Raw genomic sequence first — 24797 nt, 5'->3', positions numbered from 1 at the left:
TTCTGAATTCCAGTAGAACTCCCTGGGAAGCCTCACTGAAGTGGGCTGGAACTGACACCTGATCTCTAGTTGGGTTTGTTGCTGTTTTTTTTCCAGACAGGATTTCTCAGAGGTCGACCTCCCTCTGCCTCCACCACCACCTCATCTGTTTAAATGAGTAAGACAGCCTACTAAACAGGCAGGCACGTTACGCTAAGGAGAAATCGATAGGACAATGGTTTCGCTTCCTGAATTCCAAACAAGTAGTTCTTGTGCTCCTCCTAAATAACCTTTTGCCTTACAGTACGCGATTTTCTTGCACTTATTAGTGACTGAGCTCCTACAATGAGCCCCAGTCTTACAAGGCAGTGAAGGGCTGACCCTGTTCTCAGGGAGCTTACGCCCTGGGGAGACGTCTTAGTTTGTTCTATCATACAACTATTCAGAACAGATCACCACGAAATCTAAGCCTGGGAACTCGGCCTTTGCTAGAAGAAAGGGACAAGCGAGCTTGGATCAGGCGCGGGTACCAACATCCCAGACCGGAGCAGCCGCGCGACGCAGCGGGTCGCTAGGACGTCGCGTGGCTGTGACGCATGCCCCGCCCCCTCCTCCTTAGAGCGCCCCAGCCCCGCCGGGCCCCAGTGCGCATGCTTGGGACTCCCTTCGCTTGCAACTGTGGCCGAGTTGGCTTCGCCTCGTCGTCCCTCGGCGCTCTCGCAGCTCCCCGCGCTCCGCCGCCGAAGAAGCCGTGCTCTCAACTGCCGCGTGTGGCGGGCAAACCGTCGCCGCGAACCCGCAGAGGGCAAGGGGAGGATGGCCACCTCCGGCGTGGAGAAGAGTAGCAAGAAGAAAACCGAGAAGAAACTTGCGGCTCGCGAAGAAGCCAAGCTGCTGGCGGGGTTCATGGGCGTCATGAACAACATGAGGAAACAGGTGCGGGCGGTGCGGGGCGCAGGGCCGGGGCACCGGTGCTACCGGGGCTGGCGGCGGGGCCCGGAGCCTTGGCTGCCAGCCTGCTCCGCCACGGGGCTTCCGAGGCACGCTCGGCGGGGACTCGTAGGGCGGGCGGGGGGACCTCCGGGGCGGTTGGTTGTGTAACCGGCCTCCTCCTGTTCTCCGCGAGGCCTGGAGCCTTCCGTTACCGTGTGGTGTCCCCTGGAGCTCTCGGAGGGAGGCTTCCCGCCCCGCCGCCCTGTCACCCAAGGGGCATTAATTGACAAATCATCCCATACCTGCTCATTTAGGGCGACACCAGCCACCAGTAAATAAGCGTTTTCTAAGGGCTCTGGTGCCACGGTTACCAAAAGGATCTCTTTGTGCTGTCCTTTGATTTTGTTGTGTATTCGGGGAAATTGCAGCATTTGCTCGAAAGGTGGGTTATGAAAGGCACGGTTCGATGATGGAGGCGGTAGATAGGTGTTTTAATTGACTAGATTATAACCTCAGACCGGTAAGCAGGGGAACGAACGGACGCTGCTTGGTTATTTTTGGTTCCGTGAGCTTTACTTGGTAGAGAACATATTATGGATTCTGGGGATGTTTGTCCGTTTGTTGACTCTGAAGTCTGTTTTTCAAGAGGACAAAGCACTACATAAGCTTGAGCGATTGAAAAGCCTAATTCGCCTTTATGGCACTTTTGCTGTGAGTGGGGCAGCAGAAGAATCTAAGATTTATTTCGGAAGATACCAACTCCTGATTTCTTCACGCAAGCACTGGTCGCAGCAGTCTTTGTTCACAAACTGGCACACTGCTCTGGTTGCAGTGGATACTATGTTCTAGAAGCCTAGATCTTTCCTGGCTTTTATGCTGAAACAGCTGTGAATGGCTGGCTTCTTTATTAAAATGTATCTCTCTTCATATTCGTGTTCTTTTTGTGTAACCTTTTTGTGGTCTACAGAATGGATGGTTTGAGATTGCAGGTGTCTTTGATGTGTATCTGCAGTGGTAATTAAATCGAGCTCACTGGTGCTTAAATTTGTTTGAGCACATTCTAGTATACTCCCACTACCCCCAAACCTTGTCATCTGTGGACTGGAGCTTTGTAAAGCATTACCTCATTCCTTAAATAATCACAACAAAATCACAGCATCAGGTGTTTCGAGCAAAATCACAGCATCAGGTGTTTTGAACCTGTAGGTTTAGTGCTTTGATTTTAAAATTGATTCATATTTCTTAGACTTAGCTTTAGAATATTGGGACATCTTTTTGTTGTTAAAATAGAAATACAGTTATGAGAGTTACTGAAAATCAAGGTCATGCTACTGAATTTCTGCATTTTAAAAAGATGCCTAATACTATTTGTATTGGTTTACATTGTTTGGTTTTGTTGAGCTATGACAGGGTTTTATTGCCAAATTATTACTGCTTGCTGGGGCTGGAACACGGGCCCTTATTCAAAAACATTTTCACCAAATTTTTGTCATGGTTTCCTTTACTGCTTAATCTTGTCTGTCCTGGAACTTGGTCTCTATAGATGAGGATGGCCTTGAATTCAGAAATTTGCCTGCCTCTGCCTCCTGAGTGCTGGGATTAAGTTGTGTACCTTATGCCTGGCCCTAAACTTTTTACAAGTTGAAAGCTTAATTGGATGGAATCATGCTCTGAGGTCACTGCTCCCTAAATCACATTTAGAATCAGGCATTTAAACTTTTCATCTCCTTGAGCACAAGGACCATTACACTTCCTGATGCCCCCTTTTCTCCTCAAATTGTTCATTTTGTATATTTTTCTTGCTCATCTTTTCCCTTTTTATTATAGATCTGTATGAAACTGGCTGCTGATAACCACACAGTAATAGTAGGCTATTTTTGAAACCTCTGCCAAAGCTGTTAATTGATAATTTTTCAATTTAGCCTCAGGCAGATTTTTGGACAAGGGTAGAAAGTAGCTACAATCTTCACCAAAATATCAAAAGTATAGTTTCTAGCCCACATACTAATATTCTCTGCAACCATTTGAGCCAGCCACCCCCAACCCCCATTAACCTAGTTTTCCATGCTTCTACTGGTATGGCTCATTAAGACCTTAAGGCATTCAACTGCTTTCTTAACCCAAAGTCCCAAAACACCATGGCCAAGGCAACTCTTATTTAAAAAAACAAACAAACAAAAACATTAATTGGGGCTGACTTACAGATTCAGAGGTTTAGTTCATTGTCATCATGGTGGGAAGCATAGCATCATCCAGGCAGACATGGTGCTGAAAGAGGTAGCTGAGAATTTGCATCCGGTTCAGCAGGCAACAGAAAAAGACACTGGGCCTGGCTTGAGCATTTGAAACTTAGAAGCCCACCCCCAGGAAGTGACACACTTCCTCCAGGAAGGCCACACCTCCTAATAATGCTACCACGTGTGAGCCTGTGGTGGCCATTTTTCATTCAAATCATATTTTTTAAAGATATATAGTTTGACGTTATAGTTGATTATTATTTATATAGTGTTGCTCATAGCGCAGGAAATATTTAACTAAGAATGAGTGACAAAGGCAATTGATGGGGATCGTTGAAGCAGAAGCCAAGAAAAGACTTGAATTTTAGAAGTGTTCTTGTTCTTTGGTAAATACTTTGTATTGCCAGTTGTGTTGTATATATTTTTTTTATTTTAGACCTCATTGCATTGCCAGTGAAGGCGATGAGTGCTTGGATGACAAGAGCTCCCTGCATTTATCCTGAAACATTCTTTTAGGGTTTCAGAACAGACTGAAATTAGCATACCCCAATTCTAATTCCTACCCTACCTGCTAATTTGATCAATGGATTTAGGTAGCACAGTTTAGGTCACTTCTTTTATGTTCTGCTATGAGTCATTATTTTGTTGCTATAACAAAATAATCAAAGATTAGCAATTATGAAGAAAACAATTATTTAGTTTTCAATTTTGGAGGTTCAAGACATTACCAATATATCTGTTCAACATCTGATGGGGACCATATAGTGCACCGTGAAAATTGGAAAGGAGTCTGCTTTGTGTAAGCAAGGCATGTTTATTAGAGAGCAACTGAGACTGGGGGGAAGTGACAGGCATTCATATACGAATTCACTCATATACGAAGCTGCTCACTTGTTTTTAAAGAGTGTTGTATACATGTAGTACATGATAGTACATGTGACTGCAGGTCCCTTGAGAGGGTATCAGGTCCTATGAACCTGAAGCTACAGGTATTTGTGAAATATCCAACATGGTGCTAGAACCAAACTCCCGGATCCTCTGAAAGAGCAGTGTATGCTCTTAACAACTGAGCCATCTCTCCAGCCCCTGAGTCACTCTTATAGGAACCATATTGTGTTCCTGAGGATGGTTCCCTTAATACCTGAGTTCTGAAAGGGCCCGCCTTTGTCCTGTTGTTTAATTACCATTGTATGTAAGTTTCAACACTAGTTTTTGGTATAGAGAAGTGACATTCTGCAGAGACATTCTGCTTTTTAGGTTTTGTGCTTTTTCCTTCATCAGCCTGGTCATTTCTGTCCTTTTGTTTTTAAAGTGAACTTTCTGATAAAGTGTAAGTTTTACAAATCTAAAACTCAGTAATTATAAAGTTAATACATCCCTAATAATAGGACTAAAATGTGGCCAGCACAAAAAATGGTTTTTGGGCCTTCTCAATTGCTTTCCCCCATGATAACTACCATTGTATTATGAATTTATTTTTATAAATAAATATAGAATCATGCAGTGTATACTTACTTGGGTTTATTTTGTTCTCTCCTCCTCCCCACTGGAGACTAAATCTAGGGCCTGTACATGCTGAGTAAGCACTATACCTCACTGAAGTGTGCCCTGGCATCATGCTTCAGTTTCTTTTTTTAAGATTTATTTATTTTATATAAGTATACTATAGCTGTCATCAGACACACCAGAAGAGGGCATCAGATCTCATCACAGAAGGTTGTGGGAATTGAACCATGTGGTTGCTGGGAATTGAACTCAGGACCTCTGGAAGAACAGTCAGTGCTCCCAACCACTAAGCCATCTTTCTAGTCCTCCCAACTCCTCTTGACTCAACCATACCTAGATGTCCAGGGTTTTGGGAATCTCCAGTCCCAGCCTCCTTGCAGGCCTGTGGACCCCCAGTCTTTCTTTCCTGACTCCTTTGTGTGGTACCCTAGGGACGACTGGGTGCCCTGGGGGTCTGAAAATCTCAGCTGTGGTTCTCCCACATTCAGACTACATTTTCCCACCCCTGGAGAGGTGTCTTGGTGCTTCCTGTAGCCCAGCATCTGACTAGCAGCAGCATTGGGGAAACACAGTCAAGCTACCCAAGTTATATAGCTCTGCTCCCAGAGGTATCCTGGCAATCAGGAGGCAAGGAATACTACAAAATCACACTGCACAACAAACCTCACAGGAGAGATTAGGAGGGAATGCCTGGGGACATTGCTGCCTCTGCTGGGGGTAGGCGGCAAGAAGTAGCAGGAAGGCTTTATGTATCATCTCTTGGGGGAGGGGCCTGTCCAGAGTGGAAATTTCCAGGGCGAGGATTGGTAAGCTTTCAATTCCTGAGCTTGGGTGAGCTCGGGGATTGGTGGGGTTTTGTTTGTTTGTTTGTTTTTTGTTTTGTTTTTTGTTTTTGTCCTTTTATTCTATACTGTCACCCATGTTAAAAATGACTATTGTAGTTGGGTGGTGGTTGCTTTATTTCAGTGCTCAGGAGGCAGAGACAGGCAGATCTCCTTGTCAAATGGCCAGCCTGGTCTACAGAGTGAGTTTTAGGACAGCCAAGCCTACACAGTGAAACCCCTTCAAGCCCCTGGGCTGCAAACCCGCACTCCTCATTTGTGGGCAAGCGTTCCTCCTGCCACGTGCAGTAAGCACCACTGTCGTTCCAGCTCACATGCACCACTGGAAGCTCCAGTTTCTCTCAGATGCCAGAGCTACAGGCTGCCTCCAAAATTTCTTTTGCACTGAAATATTCTATAAGGCCAAGGACATTGTTAAAAGGACAAAACAGCAACTAACAGATTGGGGAAAGATTTTTGCCAATCCTACATCTGATAGAGGGCTAGTATCCTATATATACAAAGAACTCAAGAAGTTAGACTCTAGAGAATCAATTCTATTAAAAAAATGGGGTACAGAGCTAAATGAAGACTTCTCAATTGAGGAATATCGAGTAACTGAGAAGCACCTAAAGAAATGCTCAATATCCCTAGTCATCAGGAAAATGCAAATCAGAACAACCCTAAGATTCCACCTCACACCAGTCAGAATGGCTAAAATAAAAAACAGGTGCTGATGCTGGCCAGGATGTGGAGAAAGAAGAACACTGCTCCACTGTTGGTGGGGTTGTAAGCTGGTATGACCACTGTGGAAATCAGTCTGGTGGTTCCTCAGAAAATTGGACATAGTACTATGAGGACCCAGCTATACCACTCTTGACCATATACCCAAAAGTAGCTCCAACATCTAACAAGGACACATGCTCAACAGTGTTCATAGCAGCCTTATTCATAATAGCCAGAAGCTGAAAACAACCCAGATGTCCTTTAACAGAGGAATGGATACAGAAATTGTGGTACATATACACAAAGGAGTACTACTCAGCTATTAAAAACGAGTTCATGAAATTCCTAGGCAAGTGGATGGAACTTGAAGCTGTCATCCTAAGAGTGATGTAACCCAGTCACAAAAGAGCACTCTTGGTATGTACTCATAAGTGGATACTAACCCAAAACGCTTGGAATACCCAAGAAACTATCCACAGAACTTATGAAGCTCAAAAAGAAGGAAGACCAGAATGTGGATGCCTCAGTCCTTAGAAGGGAGAACAAAACGAGGAGGAAATACAAGGTCAAATAGAGGATCAGGTATTGAAGAAAAGATCTACAGAGGCTGCCTCAACTGGAGAACCACTCCATATGGAGCCACCAAACCCAAGCACTATTGCTAATACCAAGAAATGTTTACTGGCAGGAACCAGATATGGATGTGTCTCCTCAGAGGCTCTGCCAGAGTCATATAGATACAGATGCTTGTAGCTAGCCATCAGACTGAACACGGGGACCCCAATGGAAGAGCTAGAGAAAGGACTGAAGGAGCTGAAAGGTTTGCTTGCAACCTCATGGGAAGAACATCATCAACCAGCTAAGGCACTGATGTGGAGAGGGTGACTGGGAGAGGGAGCAAGTTGAGGGGGAGGAGGGAGCGGAGTGTGGGGAGGGGAAGGGTATAACATTTGAAATGTAGAGAATATTCAATTAAATAGAAAAAGAATACTGCTTTGAACTTTTTTAAATGTCTTATAGTGTGTATGTTTATGCTTTTATTGGTAAATGCCAAAGAGGGAAGTTACTGAGTTATTACAGAGAGGATACCACACAGCTCTCAAGTTTTCTAACACAATTGTGCCAAGTGCATGCTTCTAACATCTTAGTATTGATGGGATTTGTTACTTTAGATCTTCCAGAGAGTGAACAGTGGCCATTTGATTTCCCTAACCTTTTGTTTTGATTAATTTCATTAACCAATATAATGAGAAGTCTCTACAAGGCTGGATCGTAATCACTGTTATTCGTATATAATGTACCCTTTTATGTTAATAATGTCTATGTGTTTCTTGATATATTGAGGGGCATGTCTTTAGAGTATAATTATAGTTTGCATTTTTCACCATGAAATGAGTTAAAATATAATTACCATTTAAACCTTATGTTAAACCTCTTATTGGGAGTTCTGTGAGAGAAACATAAAGCCTATTTAACACTTAGATAGGCTTGCTAGCTAAAATTGTAAATGTTTCTGCTTGAATGGAAATGGATCCGAGACTTGGAAGTCCAGGAACCAAACAGCTCTGAGGTGGGACAGTGTCCCAGTGGAGGGGGATGCTGAGACACAGGAGCCTAGGAACCACACAGCTCTGAGAGGAAGCCTCGGCAGAGGGCTTGCAGCTCTTGGGAAGGGGATCTCCAGCAGAGCTGAGGAGCTTCAGCCCCACTCCAATTCAGCCATCCTTCCCTTTTCTTCACTGCTTCTTGGCTTCCTCCAATGAGACAATTACACCAGGCAGCAAGTCTCATAAAAGACACTTACTGGGGTGTTGCAGGATATTTGGTCACATTGTAAACCCCGAGATTATTAACTGGAAAAAACCTTGTGGTATGGTTCAGCCCCAGGACACACCTTTAACTCAAGAGCTTTCTGTTTATTGTAAACAAGTACTGGTGTGGCTCCTCCCTAGTACACATCTTTAATCCAAGAGACAGAGCAAGCAACCAGCTGAGAGGAAGTGAACATAAGTAACGGAGGGACATTGAGTCAGAGGGTATTTACAGCAGTGGAGAAGGTGGAGTAGGAAGGTCGGCTGGGTGCTTTCTCTGCCTCTCTGAGCTAGCAGCTTTCACCATGGCATCTGGCTCCTGAGGCTTCATTTGGTAAAAATCTAACGGCTGGAATTTAGTTTTTTAAAACAACAATGGAGGGAGGGACAAATCCAGGGATGGCTGCCCTTTGCTCTCAGGAGTGGACAGCAGGGAACTGAACAAAGGGGCAGGACTTATATAGGATTTCATAGGAGTTGGAGCTTTTCAGGGCAGAGATTTCCAGATGGAGGATTGGTGGGATTTCAGGTCCTGAGTTTGGGGAACTCAGGGATTGGTGGGATTTCTGTAGGAAGCTCAGATTGGTGGCTATTTTTCACCCCCTTTTCCCTGCGTTGGGCCCATGGGTTAGGATGGGAAGTCCTGGCTGCAGGTGCCTTTGGCTGAGGCACCATATTTGTGGAACTGTTTGGGGAGGCTGGAAAGGAGGTGATGCAACTGTGGATAGTTCTGTGGGACAGCTCCTGCGGTACTTTTTTATGAAGGCTGTAGGCTGAGGCAGGAAAGACAGCTCCTGAGGGACAGCTCCTGCTGAGGCAGGAGAAGAGATGCGCCACTCTGGACAACTCCTGTGAGATCAGTTCTGTTGAGGTGGGAGAGGAGATCCGCCACCGTGGACAGCTCCTAACAGCTGTAGGCTGAAGGTATTGAAATGCCTTCACATTGACAGGAATCACCATTTCAACAGCTCCTGAAGAACTTCTTCCTGCAGCTGTGGGGTAGGCTGGGTAGGAAAGGGGGGCCAGCTGCTGATTTGACTGCTTTTGAGGCGCACCGCTCAGGGATTACAAAAATGGCTGATTCTGGAGTTTTCTGTTTGAGCATAGATTGCTGTGTTGTGTTTTATAAAGATCTTTTTCAATTTAGTTTTTTACATGAGCAAATTTTATTTTGATCAAATCAGTTCTTTACTTTTCTCTCCAACTCCCGATTCTCATGTCTCTCTTCCCCATATCAGCTTCCCACCATCATAAAACTTGCTGAGTCAGACCAGTGTTGTCATGCTTCTTGCTGCGGGGCTTCCAGTGAAGCGTGGTTAACTAACCTGTCCCCCAGCACCCCTGAGGCATTTCATGTAGGACTGCAGCTTTGTGTAACATCCATAGTTGAGAGTTCATGAGTACAACTGCCTGCTGTATTGAGAGGACACTGTGTGGGGGTGGGTAGGGGGTTGGGGGTTCCATTTGGGGATGAGTACTCCACAGTGACGTCATCTCTGCATGAAATAAACTTTGGTTGTTTTCGGTTTTCTGTATTAACTTCCACCCACTGCCAAAAGAAGCTTCTCTGAGGAGGGGTAAGCTGGACTAGTCTGTGGGTTAGAGACAAGTATTTAGGAGGCAGTTAGACATATCAGTTAAACAAAAGAATAGTAGTAGATTTTTTTTCTAGCTACAGGTTCTTGGCAAATTTGTAGTATGGCCATCAGTTTCCTGTTGTTGAAGCAGACTTTAAATACCCTGATAAAAGCAATTTGAAGAAATGGTTTACTTAAGCCTATGGTTCCAGAGGAATAGAGTCCATCATGGTAGGAAAGGTGTGGCCACAGGGAGCAGGCATGGCCAATTATAGTTTCAGCTATACTGAGGAAGGAAAGGAGAACAGGAAGCTGGGGTAGGCTGTAGCTCTTGTGTCTTTATCTGTTCTGCATCTGTGATCTGGAGTTGTTCTCATTTGTCTGTGTCCATGATTCATATATTTAATCTTTCATGATGTCCCAAAGTTTCTTCATATTTATTTCTTGAGGGGTTTTGTTGTTGTTTTGGTTTTTTACTTATTTTCCTTAGTTTAGTGGGTATAGTCCACCTTGTGTTCATGTCCAGTCAGCCTGCCATCTATGTGAGCTACAGTTTGGTATGGCTTTTCACTGAATTTTCTGACAGGCTGTTGAATTTTTTTTTTTCCATCTTCAGTCTTGGTTTTCTTCAGTATTTCAGATTCTTTGTTGAATTCACTTTTATATCCCAACTATATTTATATGTCCCAATATATTTATATTCACATTATAAGTTTAATCTCAATTATATTTATATTTATGTCATTATTTCAGTCAGTTTGTATTGCTTCAGGCTAAATGAGAAGTTTATTCCTGTCCTCTTTAAGTTCATTCAGTTGTTTTCCCTGTTACGCTCATAGGTCATGTTTATACTTATTCTTTTCAGTGAGATTCATTTGGGCTGTTCTCTTTTGGGAATATTACTGTAGGATTGATGATCTTGGGCATCTGGAGTTGGGTTGTTGATTATATGTTTGATACTTTTGGTCCAGTTGTATTGAGTGGGAGTTATTTCTGTTCCATTATGGCAGGTTTCAGATTAGGTAGGAATTACAAGGCTGCTCAGCACCCTAAAATACTTGGTGTTGATTTGTGAGTGGGGAGGCTGGGGTGTTTCTAACTCCCTGGCTATTGAGAATTATTGGGAGCAAGGTGGCTATGTACGTGCTTAGAGGTGAGATCTCTGGATGGATGGCAGGAAGGGACCAATACTATAATGGTCATCCCAAGGGGATGGAGGTACTGGTGCAGGTGGCATGGGTGAGGCTTAATGCTGGGACTGAGTGACACACCACGAAAGCCATCAAAGTGTGGCTGGTCCCTTCTTGCTGTCCCAACCTATGCTACAGCAGTACAGTGTCCCACAGGAGCTGTCCAGAATACCACATCTCAGCCTTCAGCCTTCACAGGAGCTGCAGGAACTGCCCACGGTGGTGTGCTGCCTTTATTGCCTCTGCCTACTTCCAGCATGAGTAGCTGTCCACAGTGGTGATACCTTTCCTGCTTCAGCTTTTGTGAAACACCACTGCAGGATCTGTCTCACAGGAGTTGTCCACAGTGGCAGGTTTCCAGCCCTCCTCCTTAGCCCACAGTGTCCCCACCAGAGATGGCGCCTCTGCAGAAGCCAGCTGTAGCCAGGAATGACCAAGGCCTGATGCAGGGGAAAGGGGGGTGAAAAAAAATCACTGAGCATAAAAACCCTCTGATCCCCAAGCTTCCCAAAAAACTTCACCAATCCCCACAAGTTCACAACTTGAAATCCTACCAATCTTCATTCTGGAAATCTCTGCCCTGAGAAGCTCCACCCCTCAGAAATCCTATATAACCACTGCCCCTTTGTCCAATTTCCAGCTGTTTACTCCTGGGAGCAGAGGGCAGCCATCCCTGGGTTCATCCCTCCACAACCTGGACCCTTCAATAAATCTCTTTCATGCGGTTTCCTGCCTGGTATGACTCTCTTGTAGGAAGAAGCCAAGAAGAAGCAATGAAGAGGAGAAGTAGCAAAGAGAAGTAGGGTCAAGACTCCTGAGCTCAGCTGGGGATCCCCTCTCCTGGGAGCTGCAACACCTCTGCTGAGGAGGCTTCCTCTCAGAGTTGTTTGGTTCCTGAGCTCCCATGTCTCAGCATGCCCTTCCACTGGGATACTGTCCCATCTCAGAGCAGTGTGTGGTTCCCAGTCCCCCTTGTCTCAGGATACCCTTCCATCGGAGCAGAAACACTTACACTGAGTGCAGGGAACAGTTCACTGGGGATGGATGGAGGATCTATGGGGACTTAATAAGTAATAGAGCCCTTACTTAGAGAGTAAAAGGAGCCCAAGTGTTGCTCTGCCAGGGATTAAGTCTTGGTAAGAGCAGCATGGAGATAGAGAGGAGACCTGCCAGACTAATCCACCAAACCTTAATCTTTGCATTATTGTCCTCATGGGTTCCACAGATCTGTTGTGGATGCATGTAAAACCAGCACCACCACAGCACTAGGTTCTTCCACCAGCTGCAGCTTGTAGCAGTAACCAGACATCTGTAGACTAAAGCTGCCATAATTTTGGAGTGATTGAGCACGGTGAAATGAAGCTCGGGGAAACCAACTTCTTAGGCAGCCCTTTGGGAGCAGAGTGTTTTGGAGGTTCTCTTTTAAGAAGTCATTCAAGTGCATTTAATAATCCGTATCTTTGAGCCTGGAGTGGGCCGGAGTTTGGCCAGTTCTTGAAGGTCTCAAGGCATCTTTCCTGTTGACCTGATGTTAGGTTCTTAGTTGCATCTTAACAGTAGCTCTGACATTTCAGAAACCATGTCTTCTTGGTCCCCAACTTTACACAGGTTTTTCTGGCCAAATTGCAAATCTTTCTGCTTCAATTTAATTGTAAACTTGGCTAAAAGTAGTCTGCCTCACTGTCCTACAACCTAATGCTATTAATTCTGGCAACAGAGAACCATTCCATGTAAGTTATATGACCTGGTTGTGGTGGCACACACCTTTCTTTAATCCCAGCATTCTGGAGCTAGAGGCAAGCAAATCTCTGAGTTCCAGGTCAACTTAGTCAACTGATTTTTACATGTTGTATGCTTCCTCTCCTAGAGAGCCAGGGCTAGGTAGAGAGACTATCTAAAAAGCAAGACAAAATTCTATGAAATTAGATCTTTGTTTCTTCTAGGAAATCAACATTAGTTATACTGTATAAAATAGTGGATTTTATTCCTACATTCTTCTCCATGAATATGATGTTCTTTGGTTGCATTCACCTACTCCTGTCCCTATACATTATCCCCCTTTGCCTCCCTCCATCCATCACTGGTCCCTTCCTCTTCCCAAATGAGATTAAGACCCTTTGAAAATAGATTTGGCAGCTTTAAAAAGAAACTATGAAACTACTGGAATGTTTTCTCTCTTTCTCTTTGTGCATGAGTGTATGTGATATTGGGAGCAGAGGTAAAAGGTCTGAGGGAATTGAAAGAGAATGTATTTTGGTTTTCACTTCATTCAAAAGAAAAGGGGGCATTTCAAATTCATCACACCCTAAATTTGCACAATATGAGAGGATAAATACAAAATAAAATGTAAAACATTGCTTGATAGAACAGATAATTTTTTGTTTTTCAAGACAAGGTTTCTCTGTTTCTCTGTGTAGCCCTCCCTGGCTGTCTTTATTGATTTGTAAACCAGGCTGACCTCAAACACAAAGATCCCCTGCCTGTGGGATTAAAAATGTGTGCTGCCACACATGCTCAGCACAGATAATTTTCAAAGCAAAAGAAAACCTCATCTTTGGCTGTAACGGGTTGTGTGCATCCCCACCCCACCTCTAATCTTTGGTTTTTAGGGTGTCAGACTAAACCCAGCTGAGGAATTATCCCTCCAGGGGAGCCATTTATCTCTTAAAGCAGAGATTTCTGTCTGTGTACACTGCTGTTTCTCTAGCATATGTTCATTTTTTCCTTGTGCAGAATATTAGAAATTTACCAAATGGATGCACCCAGTTAATCTTGTAACCCAGAAGCCATCAGCAAGTCAGTGTAAGTCAAGGAGGGATCAGCCACTGGTTCTGCTTTTTTTTCAAGGCACATACACATGAAAGGATAGCATGTAATAATAAGTGGTGAAGATGCTGTAGCCAGTAAGATTTAAGGCAACATATGAACATTTAGGTCTCGGCCAGGTTCAGAGCTGTTCCCATGCAGAGGGATCAGCATTTTAAATTACATGCCTTGTTGGTTTTGCTGATTTCTTTCTTCCTGTCTGCAGCCAAGATTTTCAGGGTGTGTCTCTCTGTCAAATTTGATTTTTAACAATTTGTATTTTAGGGTTTTACTGCTGTGAATAGACACCATGACCAAGGCAACTCTTATAAGGACAACATTTAATTGGGGCTGGCTTACAGGTTCAGAGGTTCAGTCCAGAATGAAGGTGGGACCCTGGTAATGTTCAGGCAGGTGTGGTGCAGGAGGAGCTGAGAGTTCTACATTTTGTTCCAAAGGCAAACTGGAGAAGACTGGCCTTCAGGCTGCTGGGATAGGGTTTTAAAGCTAAAGCCCTCACTTCTTCCAACAAGGTCACACCTCCAAATAGTGCCACTCCCTGGATCAAGCATATTCAAACCACCACAGGATAAAAAGCATAGCTTTGCTTTTCTTGTTGAAACAAATGCAAAATCTCCTCCCCAATGTAACATACTTATTTTTTTTCTGTTCTGCAATTAGGACTCCAGTAGGCTGATCAAATTCAGCAGGCCTTTCTAAAGTTCAGAGCTTTTTAACATATTTGCTACCTATTTCATTGACTATTAAAAAATTCAAAGTCAATACATCATTTATCTCTGGAAGACTTTTATCATCCTGCTCTATGAGTATCTCCATTTTTTTAGACCTCTCCATAATTGCTTGACATGTAGGATCATAAATTGTATCTGTAACAGGTTTCATGCTTTGATATCTAAAGTTGTATTCCAATGGATATGGATGTATAAGCCGAAGGAAGCAGCATTAGCTTTTATCTGTAAATGTATTTCCTTCAAAACATGATTGATCTTTCTACAAGTGCTTGTCCTGTAGGACTGTGTGGTATATTCACAACATGCTTCAAGTTGTAATATGTAAAAAACTGTTTGGTTTTATTAGAGATGTATGCTGGAACGTTGTCAGTCTCAATTTGTGCAGGTGTTTCTGTAGTTGTTGTAATTTCTACTAAATGTGCAATCTCAGAATCCTCTTTTTCAAAATTCAAGGCAGAAACCTATTGGGATTCTGAATGTGCATTGATAGTAGGATGTTTCAACCCGTGTATGTCTTAATTGTCTAAATTCCATAAAATGAAACATAATCTATTGTATGGCATTGTTCCCATAAGTAGAATCTAGATTCTGACCTCAATATATTGTCTTTTTATGGGCTGCCATTTTAATTCTTTAAACTTTTGTAGCATTTACTCATCTGGAACTGTCTCTTTTGATGTTATTGTAAATTCTAGATTGGATTTCTCTGAACGTTCCTTATTTTGATTCAAAGAATTCTTCAACCTCTCTGTACTGTGATCTCCAATATAGCATCTAATTTTTCAGCTTCTTAATTTTTTTTCTCTCCCTATGTTTTGTCTCTGATATCTTAGCAGTCTGATTATAAATTTTAAAAAAAAGTTAAATCTAGTTACCAAATTTTACTTTTCCCATTTTGCTTCATTGCTGATAATTTAGCATTTTTCTTAGTCTGATTTATAACATTTTCAAAATTTTTGTCTAAAGGCTTTATCTCTGAGAAGTGAAAATGAGAATTATTAATGTGATTAATTAATAGTCATAATCAGTAATATGCCAATTCCAGTTTAGATGTGTCTGTTTCTCTTTTATTTGCATCTTTGAACCATTTAAAAAAGATCCAATAAATTAGACAACCTCTGTCATTGTTCCTTTTATCTTTATAGTTATCAATTTTGAATTATTTATATGTATATGTGAAATTTAAATCCAGTTTTTCCTTTTTAGCCTTAAAACAATTTTTTACCTTCTTTGAAATTTTGGTTTCTTTGGATTCTTTTTGTGTGTTCTTTGTCTTCCTTAATTGCTTAGCTTGGGACACTGCAGTGGTTCTTGGCCCTCTGGTTATGGTTTATAGGGAAGGGTGAGTCACAGAAAAACTGGAAGTTTTATCTTTATGCCGCTGTAGTCCTGGGCTCTTGTATGTGCAGCATATGCTCACAAGTACCTCCTGTGACTTATCCCCACTCTGGGAGGGTGGCTCCAGTTCAGCCCTATGCTCTTGTGTTTAACTGAGAGCTGTTCTTTGAACTTCTGTTTCTAGTTTGTGTTCACTGGAGGACTGAACCCTCAGGCTCTCTCTCTCCCTGTCCTCCTAGCCCAGCTACCCTAACTGTACTGAATTTGGGTTCACCTTTGGCTTGCTGAAGCTTGGATCACATGGCTTCCATTTTGCGAGTCATCTGTAAAAAGTTTTTGAGTTCTTACAGTAAGATAATGGCACCAAGCCCTGCCCTCACCCATCCCCCAATAACAACTGTGAGAGTCAAAATATATTTATAAACACCTTGGCCTTATGCTTTGGCTGGTTCCCTGATTAGATCATAACTTAATATTTTGTTCATTCTAAGCTAATATTCCATTCATTCTAAGCTAAGTTCTGCCACATGGCTGGTTGTCTTTGCCCAGCCCCCAGGCTCCTGTCCCCCATGTTCCTGGGTGAATTTCTTACCCATCTCTCTCCAGGAATCCTTTTTGCCTACCAGATGGCCCACCTTCTATTCTAGCCCTTCCTATAGGCCATAGGGCTTTTTTTAATTGACAAGTGATGTGTCCACACAGTCAGTACATAAGAGATTCTCTACACTATTTTGCACATTTTGGTATGGCATACGGCAGTTTATGGAGACAATAGCTTTAGGAGCTATCAGTCTGCCTAAGATTCTAAGTACTGGCCCACAAGACTTAACAAATGTTGAAATAAACTGTAAATTTGAAGTTTTGTTTCTCTTTTAGTCTGCTTTGGGTGGCTCCTTCATCTTACTTGGATTTTCATTAACAAAATAAAGTAAGTTTGGTGGAGTGGCTTTAATGAGTAAGAGCACTTGCTGTGAAAGCCAGAGGAGCTGGATTCAGATTCCCAGTGCCCACAGAAATGCCACACACAGCCACATATGTTTGTAACCTAACAGGGTGGAGAGAATCAGGTCCCGAGAGCTCTCTGGTTAGCCAGCCTCACCAAAGCAGCAAGCTTACTGAGAGAGTCTGTCAGTGAGTGGAGGTAGGTGGAGAGGGGAGGAGGGATACAATTGGTATTTTCTTTGGCCACTATATGCACAGGCATGGGCCCACATACCTGCATGTATGTGTACTCACATAAGCACAAAATAGCTAACTAAAAAGTAGGAAATGTCAAGTTCTCAAAAACTGTATTAGTACAATACTCATTTAGGAAAACACTCAAAATTTGCAAAAGTGGTATCTGCTAAACTACTAAAATATTACTGATTTACAACAAGATTTACAACCACTCAGTATGGGGCTAGAAAGATGGCTCAGCAAAGGACTCAGGTTCAATTCCCATCACCCACATGGCATTTTAAAACCATCCCAATCCCTGGGGATTGACATCCTCATCTGACCCCCTCAGGTGCCATGTGGTTACAATCAAAACACCCATACACATAAAGTTTAAATGTTAAAAAAAAAAGAACAAAATATGTTAACTCCCAGTGGTTAGAATATGGTTGCAAATGGTAGGCACCAAATTTTCATTGAGCTCTATAAATACCTTAAGTTCATTGTCAATGTATTTTTTGATGTGCTCCCAAAGACATCTTTTTTTCTTTAAAGTCATTCGTAAGGTATTAACCCTTGATGTATTTTCAGTACTCCCTCCCCCCATCTTGAAGATTAAGTTATTGTATTCCTATCTTCTCTTCCTCCACCTAGAGTGTCAGTGCTGTTTGTTGTCTTGGTCAGAAATTAGTTTAGAAATGGCTGCTGTCCAGCTTCTATCAGAAGGGTGTTTGTGAGGCAAGCTATTTAAGGAAAGGTTGTTGAAGAGTCAGTTCATTTATTCTGTGTGTTCTGAACCCTTTCTGGTTCTAATTATGGCTACGACAGCCACTTTTTGGGGTAATGTGCCATATACTCTGGATTTTACCAAGCATTGATAAATTAGAAACATCAAATATAGATAGACTGCAGTGTTTGAAAGATTATAATTTGCATATGCTATTCTATCATGTTACTCCCTATTGAAAGCTAACAATAAAGGCCTTAGAATTTATGACAGGAAAAAGTTTTGGGTTCCCTGAAGGATTTTCTTTTCTTTTGACAAATTGAGATAGGATGTCCTTATACAGCCCAGACTGGCCTCAAAGTGATTATCCCCAGCCCTCAGCAGCTGTGCACCATCATCACATGTGGCTCTGCAGACTTGCTTTTTTTGTTTGGTTTTCAAGATAGGGTCCCTCCCTGTAGTCTTGACTGTTTGGAATTTCCTTCATATATCAGGAGATATAAAAACACTATATATAGTGTTTTTAATGCACTAACCTATGTTTCTCCTGACTATTAGGAAGTATATTGCTAGATTTTGATACTATCAACAGATACTCTTTAAGTCTGGCAAATGTATTCTAAAGTGTGTGGAAAGGATGTAAGTAGAGAATAATGCATTACAGCATTTGGTAGGTTCCTACTTTGTTATACTTAATATTGCTGAGCTACAACCAGTGAGCTCGTTTTTATATGCTTTTTTCCTTTTTACTAGAGAACATTATGTGATGTGATCCTCATGGTTCAGGAAAGGAAGATACCTGCTCACCGTGTTGTCCTGGCTGCAGCCAGTCACTTTTTCAACTTAATGTTCACAAGTGAGTATTTTCATTATTTCTATGAGAATTTGGTAACATCTAAGTAAACAATTTTTTTCTAGATTTTAAAGCTCTTTAGAACTTAAGGCTTCAGGCGGTAAAGAGAAAGAGTGGTCAGTTGTGATGTCGGTCACACAGTAAGTGTTCCTTCCTCTATTAGCCTCAAGTGGAGGACAGAGGACATGAGACACACTGTAGTGCAAAGAGCTGAGACTTAGAACCTGATTGCACTCTTCAGTATTATCTTACGAGGTTTGTTTTGTTGATTCGAGACAGGAACTTGCTGTGTGGCCAAGGCAGGGCTTGGAGCTTCAGTAGGTCCCTTACCTCTGCCTTCCAGGTGCTAAGATTGCAGGTGTGCGTCATGACACCCATCTCGTCAAATAATGTGTGTGCCTCAAGTTTTGTCTTTGATGTGCTACCTAACTCTGAGAATTTGGAGGGATGTTAGAGAAGAGTGAGGCTGATTTATTTTAGGACTTGGAAGGAAAAAAAATCTAATTTTATGTCTTTCTCGTTTACACTTGAGGAAGCTCTTGGATTAAGTCAAAGGGTGCTACTAACATGAAGAGGTTTGGCATTTATTTCCCTTCAGAGATAACTGTCCTAGTGTTCACTGTATATGCTATAGCCTGTAGTTGCTGGTTCCTCAGGTAAACCTGTGGTGGTGCTGGTAACATTCCTGTCTCTTCTGGTCTTTCAGCTAACATGCTTGAATCTAAGTCCTTTGAAGTAGAACTCAAAGATGCTGAACCTGATATTATTGAACAGCTGGTGGAATTTGCTTATACTGCTAGGTGAGTTAAAAAGAATCATTCTTTTGCAGGGAGTAAAATTGGGGTCTGACACAGAAAAACATTGTAAGAAACTGGTTTGCTCCTGATTTCTTAGAACAAAAAAAAAAAAAAAAATGTAATGGAGGAGTTAGAGGGATCGTAATGTTATAGGAGAGTATACTTCACAGTAATATCATTTAAGCAATTAAAGTGTGTGAAATTAACATTCCCTTTAACTTACAGAATTTCTGTGAATAGCAACAATGTCCAGTCTTTGTTAGACGCAGCAAATCAGTACCAGATTGAACCTGTGAAGAAAATGTGTGTTGATTTTTTGAAAGAACAAGTTGATGCTTCAAATTGTCTTGGTAAGATTCCTGGCTTTTTTTTTTTTAAACTCACATTGTGTATTTAAATAAAAAAAATATTGCTAAGACTCTTCATTTAACTTTAAAAATACTGTCCAATGAAACATATTTAAATTTTAAACAAAATTTAAAAGGAACTTATAAAGAGACAGCAATAAGTTCAATTAGTATAGTATCACTATTTTCTAAAATTAATATGGCTTTTATAATGAGTTTTCACTTAACTAAAGACAGGGAACAAGAATGCCATCTGTTTGTGGTAGCATCATATGAAAAACATGAGCATGTCTCATAGAATCCCGAGAAGATTGTTTCTAATTTCCCTTACCCAAGGCTGTAGTCATCTGTTGCTTGCTTGGAGCACCATGCTGTCTTTCTGTTGTCAATGTTTTGCACTAGGAAACAGAAATCATAAACTGAAGTGCTAATTGAAGAGCTGCTTCAGCTCCTCATTTGAAGCTATGGCCTCCAGTAAATAGTTGTCCTTGAAAGAAGCAGAGAAAGTAATTCAGAGTTTTCTAAGTTTAGAGTGCATTTTACTGTGAGATGATCCTTAGTGCCAGTGAACACTCATTCTCTGAGACTGCATTTCCTACTCTACTGTAATTTGAGGGCTTCAGGAAAAGAGCAGGCTGGAGATCCAGGACAGAACAAAGTAGAATTGAGGAAATAGAGGGGCCTGGAACTGAGTCAACACTGAGTTTTGACTCAAGGGAAACATGGGGGATGCGACAGGAAGGTGAACGCTGGGCAGCGAGCAGCCTTCTTGAGAAGCTTGGAGCTCTTCTGTCCCACTTCTACACTTTGTGTCCTCAGGGGACTTTGCCTGTTACAGCATGCACATTGTGAGCAGGGTGGGGGTGGGGGAATGTGGAAGGCAGTCAAAAAGGAAACAGGATAGTCGCAGAAAAGAATAAATGTCAACCTAAAGGAATAAAAATGAGACTGGTGCAGTATCCAAAAAAGGAGCTGTAGTTGATGAAGTACCTAGAGATGAGCATAATGCTGGCGTTTCTGTGTTAGCCATAGTCTGCATGGAACACATGCCTGCTGCTCACCTGCGTATTGGGCACGCTCTGCCTGAGATCCCATTCTCTACTCTAGTTTACAGCCCCTGTTCTAGCTTTTATTCCTAATGTTTAAAGTTATTCTGCTTGTATAAGTAAGTAATCTGACACCTTGTGTTTACAGAAGGGATTCACTTTAAACTAGCTTGGGGCTGAGGAAGCTGAAGAGCTGTCTCATCAGTTTTAAGAGTATTTCCTGCTGTTGCAGAGGACTCTGGTTTGGTTCCCAGCACTCAGCATGTCTATAACTCTAGTTTCAGGGTACCCTTCACACATACTCAGAGTTACACATACATGTATGTTCAAGCAGACGTACAAATACATAAAAAGATAAATAAAATTTTCCAAAAAATTTTTTGGAGTAACTTGTTAGCACTGGAAATTTATTGGTATGAATCAACTATAAACAAAATATCTGTTTTTAAAAAGTCAGTAGAGATAGTGGTACGAAATACAGTATATAGAACCAAAGGTGAGTTTTTGCTAAATATGTGTCATGTGCTTCTAAAGGGAGCATACTGGCATTTGCCTATTTCCTGCTACCATTTTGTGTGGTTTTGTGGTACTTAAGATTAAACCCAGGGCCTTGTGCATACTAGCTAGGTAAGCATTCTGCTGCTAAGATGTCATCACTGTTAACAAAGCTAAGAGAGAAAGAATATTCCAGTGACCTAGAAAAGAGCCTGATTCTGGGCTAAGCCTGTGACAAAGACAGAGACTTCAAGTAGGCATGATGATTGAGTTGGGAGGATGGCCTAGTTCAAGGCCAGCCTGGGTTACAGTATGAGTCCTCAGTAAGTTGGTAGAGGTGGGATGAGAAGACCTGCATCTGTCTCTTTCTCTGTGGATCTGAGCATGTGTGCCAGCCAGTTAGAGAACACAATCTAACTTCCACAGTGCTAAGGGAAACCATGTAAACTGATTGAATTGGGCAAAATTTAGTCAGACATGTCTGTAATCCCTTACTGAGAGAGCAGAGGCAGATTCAAGACCAGCTTGGTTTATATATCTGATACAGGTTAGCCAAGGCTGTATAGTGAGTCCTGGTCTCTAAATAACCAAAAAAAAAAAAAAAAAAAAAAATCATACAAAGTTCAAGGAAGCCTGGTAGTTTGAGAGACAGAAAATAACATTTAGTAGTCAAAATGAATAGCTCCTGAGAGAAAATTTAATGTAAGAAATAGGAATAAAACTAAAAATAGAAAAGATATTTGAAGGGGCATGAGCCCCATGCTTTTTCAGTCTTGACATTTAATCAAATTTGAACAGTATAGTAGAATTCCCCTAAAATCAAACTAAAGATCAATTGGGAAACTGTCTCATGATACAATACTGTAAATAAAAGAAACCCATTACTGAAGGATGAAAGAGCTGTTAAAGGAGAAGCAGGGCACTGGTGTGAGACAGGAGCCAGGGAGCAGGCAAGAGAAGCAAGAAAACCAACAAACTCAAGACTGGGTACACAGTCTGCCTTGTGAGCCATGATCTCTAAAAATTGAGAGCTTGGATCTGAGGTGATGAAAATGTTTTGGAGCCAGATAACGATCATGCTGGACGGCAGGAGTGTGCTGAATTGTGATTGGTGATAGGATTGGTATGTGTATTTCTCATTAAAATGTATGGTTTTAGAGATAAGTGATGTGTTAGGTTACAAAAACCAAAGTATTCTGTCCCAGTATGGTTGGATATGAAGTGTCCCACATAATTAACTTCTATGTTTACAAATTTGATTTCCAACTATCCAGGGATGATTATGTCATAAGAGTACCAGATTCATCAATTCGAATATCCTGGTTAGGTTTTTTAATGATTGCAAAATAAACTGACAGAGTCTGTGTCCTTGGCTGGCTGGGACTCAATATGTAACCAGCGCTAGTCTCGAATTTACCTGCCCCTGCCCACAGCCACTGAGGGCTGGGATTAAAGGCATAGGCTAAAGTGCCTAGTAAAATAAGATGACTTTTGTTGTTCTAAGCAGAAACGGAATTTGAGAGGCTATGATAGATAACTCATAATTGCCCAGGTACCTCAAAGAAAAAAATCAGGCTTAGAAAAAGTAAAATTGACTAACAAAAAACCTTTCCATAGGTATCACAGAATGTTTCTACTGTGTTCAGAGGAGTGAATCCAGTTAAGTGTTTATGTAGACTGATCATTAGCAACAGAAAACATTAGGCTCCTAAAACAAAAAGTGCACAGGGCCCGACCCCTAACAGCAGCACAGGAAGACAGGAAATGGCTTCAAAGGGGTATCTGGGTTTCTTTGGTTTTGTTTTGGTTTTTTTTTTTTTTTTTTTTTTTTTTTTTTTTTTCCAGCACCGTTTTCAGCACTTGGAAAGTTAACTGAATAAAAGAAAATTAAAGAACTATTAAAAATTAACTTACAGGCTTATTGAAAAGCATAATAACACAGTAAATCAGACGCTCTGGAATGTAACTAAAGGATTTTTTTTTTTTTTAGAAAGAAATTTGCTTTTAGTCTTTCTTGACATAAGCATTCTGTGCAAAGAGATAGGGAAAGTTCCCAATATTTAATATAAGTACAAGCATTTCTTTTTTTAAAGTTTATGTGTGTGTGCATATATGCTTATAAGGGAGAAAAATATATTTATATTGGAGATTGTAAGAAAAGCTGAATGTCATAAATAATTTGCTGGGGGTAAAATTGAACTGTCAGGTTCCTTTGTTAATGGATGTGTTGTGGATTAGTGTGCACATCATCAGGAGACAGCTTGTGGGTATCAGGGATATCAGACTCTGAGGCAAGCACCTTTACCTTATGAGCTGTCTCCAGCCCAATGTCAAGTTGTCACATGGAACTTTTCACCTATGTTGCAGAAGTCATCTGTCCCCCAAAACAATCCAAGAGTTTAGTGCAATCCTAAAAAAAAGCATCTCACTTTTTTAAAATTTTAAAACATTTTTATTGATTATTTGGCAATTTTACATTATGTACCCCAATCACACTAACTTCCTAGTCCTTTCGTGTCCCATCTCCCCCAAAGATTGTGACATTCCCCCTTGGAAAAAGTTTAACTTCTGTTATCTGTATACTCACTGGAGCATGGTCAAACTCTCAGCATCTGCCCCTTAAATAGAACTGAGTTGTGCCTGGTCCACACCCCTGCCTGAAGTCATCAACTGTGGAGCACTACAAGTCACAAGTGCTACACTTAAAATTCACTCTTTCGTTCTGTCTCCCCTCCTTTGAAAGCTGTCTAATCCCATGGTCCTTTGCTACTGTTCTGAATTCTATGGGTATTCTAAGTGAAACACAAGAATATGAAGATTTCAAACTAATATCTATAAATGAGAGAACACATTCAACATTTGTCTGGGTGTGACTTACCTAACTCAGAATGGTTGTTTCTAGCCCTACCCATTAACCCTCAAGGTTTATAGTTTGTTTTCTTATTAGCTGAATAATATTTCATTATGTAAATGCACTAAGTTCTTTTCATTATCCATTCATCAGTTGATGGACATCTGGGCTGTTTCAATTTTCTGGCTGTTGTAAAAAGAGCAGAAGAGAACATGGATCACTAGGGTATTTCTAGAGTAAGATATATTTCTAGAGTAAGATAAGTTTTTGGGTATATGTCTGAGTGATATAGATGGATCAGATAGTACATGTTTGTAGCTTTTTGAGCAATTATCACACTGATTTTCACAGTTGTGCTTCTAGTATATACTTTCACCAGCAGTTAACAAGTGTCTTCCACTTTTTGCTTTCGTTCTAACATTTGTCGTCATCATCATCACCACCACCTTCTTCTTCTTCCTCTTCTTCTTCTTCCTCCTCTTCTTCCTCCTCCTCCTCTTCTTCTTTCTCTTCCTCTTTTTTCTTTTCCTCTTCTTCATGTTGGGACCCCTCTCGTCATCTAGCATCTCATTTTTAAGTAAAACGTGATAGTTGAGTTTTAAATTTATTTGTGAAAGATGTTTAACAATACCTAAGAAGAGTTTGGAAAAAAACTGATACTCTTTTTATCAAACATAAGACAACACCAAGTTGCCACAAAAATAGACAAATTACTGGAACAAAAAGTTTTTGAGATCCATTTAGGTTTTCACTAAGCCTTCCTTTCTCTCCTCCCCTGCACCCCATAAAGCGCATAGTACTGTTTTGATTTTTAAAATCAGGGTGTTACTCTGTAGTTCAGACTGGCC

The 24797-nt window shown here is 41.5% G+C and overlaps 1 protein-coding gene across 2 annotated transcripts in view; it reads left to right on the top strand.

Moving 5' to 3' along the window:
• Window positions 1-666: 666 nt before the first annotated feature.
• Window positions 667-24797, top strand: part of KLHL7 (kelch like family member 7) — a 48223-nt gene continuing 24092 nt past the window's right edge. For both annotated transcript variants that reach the window (XM_080936259.1, XM_080936258.1), the window contains exons 1-4: window positions 667-915; window positions 18314-18416; window positions 19120-19213; window positions 19436-19560. In XM_080936259.1, the coding sequence (XP_080792385.1) occupies window positions 796-915; window positions 18314-18416; window positions 19120-19213; window positions 19436-19560 (442 nt within the window). In that variant the 5' untranslated portion in view covers window positions 667-795. The remainder of the gene's footprint in view (window positions 916-18313; window positions 18417-19119; window positions 19214-19435; window positions 19561-24797) is intronic.

Source organism: Micromys minutus, assembly GCF_963924665.1.
Source record: "Micromys minutus genome assembly, chromosome: 23".
Taxonomy (NCBI): domain Eukaryota; kingdom Metazoa; phylum Chordata; class Mammalia; order Rodentia; family Muridae; genus Micromys; species Micromys minutus.
This window is presented reverse-complemented; position numbering and strand designations above follow the sequence as displayed.